Source organism: Cornus florida, unplaced genomic scaffold (assembly GCF_030987335.1).
Source record: "Cornus florida cultivar Cherokee Brave unplaced genomic scaffold, ASM3098733v1 CherokeeBrave_3.0.0_Hap2_Chr11, whole genome shotgun sequence".
Classification (NCBI taxonomy): domain Eukaryota; kingdom Viridiplantae; phylum Streptophyta; class Magnoliopsida; order Cornales; family Cornaceae; genus Cornus; species Cornus florida.
The window spans coordinates 96,474,217-96,477,919 of record NW_026775581.1 but is presented as its reverse complement, the minus strand read 5'-3'; the positions used below and the strand labels follow the sequence as shown (position 1 = coordinate 96,477,919).

Genomic DNA, 3,703 nt, shown 5'->3' with positions numbered 1-3,703 from the left:
AAATATAATAAAAAATAATTTAATAAGAAATGACACATTTAATAACAAACGGTAAAATAGTCTTTTGTGATGGGTTTGTCCTTAATTACGACAAATCAATAGTTTAGGGAGACAATATTTAGTTCAGAGGGGGTTAGTTGCAAAAAGTCAATAATTCAGGGATTTTTTTTTGCACTTTACCCTAAAAAAAAAAAAATTTTAAGACAATCAAGCACTATATTTGTCATTTAAAGAATATTTTTGTATATAACATAAATTATAAGAATAAAATAGTATTTTCACAATATAAACGCGACAAGGTGAAATGATATGACTTTGTTCATGTCCAAAACGAGCATCCATAGTCATTTTAAATGGGGGTGGATTACCATCCTTACGACTAAGTCTCGTGATTATTTTTGACTAAAGTTTTTCTCGTAAAAATATCGTGTTACCACTAACTCTATTCTCTTTGCTTCTCCGCATTTAGCTTTGTGATTGTGTAATTAGACTAAACTAAACAAGTAAAAGGGAAATTCATAAAAACCAAAAAAAAAAAGGAAAATTTGCCCATCATTTGCACAGTTCTCATTCATCGGAACAGATATATTGACATCTCAATACCTTTTCTTCTTAGTGAAAGGTTCCAAAAACAAAACAAAATAAATAAATAAATAAAAGACTATACAATTGAAAAGGTTTTAATAAGTTAGGGTTTAGGAAGTTGGGGGAGAGAGATGTTACGAGAGACTACCAGCTGAATAGAAAGTGATTGATTGGAAAAAGTCAGTTGTTTTAATTTGTTTTAAACTCAGAAATTTGCCAACTCCACCAGGGTGGGAGGCCAGCCACAACCACAAATGCACACTCATAAGACGTGCCTTAAAGTTGATCGCTCATTTATATAGTACGGGTTTGGCTTGAGAATTTATATGTTCTCAAATTCATTTTATTGGACTTCAATTACAATTTTAAATAGGTTGGATATTATAATAATCTTTTTATTTTCTTAAAGGAAGATTCATTTTGATTTTGATTTTGATATAAGTACGCTTGTAATGAAGTGAATCTAGTGATAGGTTTAAAAACAAAGTTATGCATAGGGTTAGGCAAATAATCCGATCCGATTGGGTCACCATCGATGACAAATTCATAAAAAATTTAGATTAGTTGACTGATTGAGATGTTAAGAATGTATGTATATATTTTTTCTTTCTTAGTTATTCTTACTATCTCTTAAGATGTATATTAGTTAATAATTATTTAAATATTTGAATTAGTATTGATAAATTAAAAAAAATAATATTGAACTATTTAGAAAAAATTCTAATTCGTGAATTCGATCTGTTATTTTACGGATTGATGGTGGATTCAAAAAATTTCAATCATTTGGAACCGAATTAGATTAGAATTGATGTCTATTTCGATATGATTCAATCCGTGACAACTCCTAATTAATTAAGCATGTGTAATTTGATTAAAAAAAAAAAAGAGAATAAGAATAATGATTTTTCAAGTAAAATAAATGCCTCTTGTTTGGTGAATGGTGACAAACTATTTTCGTTGTCAGAGTGTACTTGTAACTTTTCAAAAAGGATGAGACTAGCAAGTATCACCAGTAAATATCACCCAAAATTTTATAAAATAGTGAAATTATTTTCCCATTCCGTTTCCTTTTTGGTTTTGAAGCTTCCATTTATTAGCTAGGTCATATTAAATATTAGTAAATAGAGCATGAAATGAAGTAAATTTTTAACTAATTAATCTATGTAAATGAGTGAACATTCATTTCCAGATTCAAATCCAAGTGATTCTGTGTGCTCAATCAACACTTGTTTTTCATTCCAATTATTAATTTTAAATTAATTCAAAAAACCATTACTGAACTGTATATATATTTTTCTTGTTAATTTCACTACACATCCATACAAGATCTTTTGCAACAAAACTATATAATATAATATATAAAAATCAATATATATATATCTCTGAGGCAGAGAGAAAGGCTTAGGGGTGGGGCAGTATAACCCGAAAACCTCGCCGGTGGGTCATGTTCATAGGGGATTAGGGGGGGATATCCTAGTGGACCACAAAGGGTCAGTAGTCCCTAAAGTTGTAAGCCTCGTCGACAGGAATTATCAATGCAGTGGACCATTACTACTACATACATGTTCCTCTCTTATGCTATCCCCACTCCTCTCTTCCTATTAATTCCCTACTTTTTATTCTACCTATACACTCTCCTTTATATTCCTTCTCTCATCAATTCCACAACTTATTCTTCACTTCTCTCTGACAAAATGGTACAATCAAACAAGTTCAGAGGTGTCAGGCAACGCCATTGGGGCTCTTGGGTTTCTGAGATTCGCCACCCATTACTGTATATATATTCTCTTCCATTAAACCATTCATATATATATATATATATATATATTGTAGGTACACACTAGTTATATTTATGTTCTTTAATATCGCTTCATGTAACTTCGTTATGTTTATTAATGATAACCGAGTAATTTTTATTCTTGGAATATGTTGAATAAGTCCAAATCTGTGATAATCTGTTCTTATCACACACATACATTATATCTATGTGTGTTGCACACTAGATGACACATGCTTCACAAACTAGCTAGCTAGCTTGAATATTGTGTTTTGTTAATTATATATTATTGTTTGTTGTGTTATAGGAAGAGAAGGGTATGGCTGGGGACATTTGATTCTGCGGAGGAGGCGGCTCGAGCCTACGACGAGGCTGCGATACTGATTAGAGGCCCCAATGCTAAAACAAACTTCCCAGTGACTGAGGCAGCTGCCAATGAAAACTCTCCGTTGACATCTTCTTCCAGAACTCTTTCCGCAATCTTGAGTGCGAAGCTTCGCAAGTGTTCTAAGTCGCCGTCTCCGTCTCTTACCTGTCTAAGGCTTGACACTGAGAACTCTCATATTGGAGTATGGCAGAAGAGAGCCGGGGAACGTTCCGATTCCAATTGGGTCATGACGGTGGAGCTCGGGAAGAAGGAGGAGCCGGCGGCGGTGGTGTCGCCGGAGCCAAAAGTGGGAGGTGGGCTGGAAGAAGAGGAGAAGGTGGCACTGCAGATGATAGAGGAACTCTTAAATGGGAATTAACCTTGCACTATGGATATCATTCACATGGGGTTTATCCTTAACTAGGAGCTTCCATGTGCAGTCCTCCTCACTGCTCTAGTATTTGATTTTTCTTTTTTTAACTAGTGCCTTGTGGAATAATTGGGTACTGAAGGAGGGGTATAAATGTTATATATATATATATATATATATATATATATGTACGTAGATGCAGATATTGGTGCTGCTTCTCTTCTAATTTCTATGTGGAATATATATATATATATATATTGAGTTATGGCAGAAGATTTATGTACTTAATTGATTCATTTGTTCTTTGTTCTTGAACTCTAATCTCACTTGAGAGGTAAAAGATATAGCATTAAGTTATAGGGTCCTATAGAAGAAATATTCCAGATATATATGTTTCATAAATAAATAAATAAATAAATAAAAATGGTGTACGTTCTACACATATTGGAATATACAGACTATTGTATATGTGGGGGAAGAAATTTAATAAACGGGATTCCATCTACCTACCTTGATTTGATTAAATTTAAATATCCTCGGTCTATACATGAATTAGAGGCACATTAATTAGGATTGGGTCGCGTCTGTGTAAATAAATATATCT

The 3,703-nt window shown here is 32.9% G+C and overlaps 1 protein-coding gene across 1 annotated transcript; it reads left to right on the top strand.

Annotated features, from left to right (window-relative positions):
- The first annotated feature begins 2,193 nt into the window (after positions 1 to 2,193).
- Positions 2,194 to 3,382, top strand: LOC132286179 (ethylene-responsive transcription factor WIN1-like). Its single transcript, XM_059788458.1, has 2 exons — positions 2,194 to 2,359; positions 2,670 to 3,382. Exons 1-2 carry the CDS (start codon positions 2,280 to 2,282, stop codon positions 3,106 to 3,108), a joined length of 519 nt encoding a protein of 172 aa, XP_059644441.1. The 5' UTR covers positions 2,194 to 2,279; the 3' UTR covers positions 3,109 to 3,382.
- Positions 3,383 to 3,703: the final 321 nt, after the last annotated feature.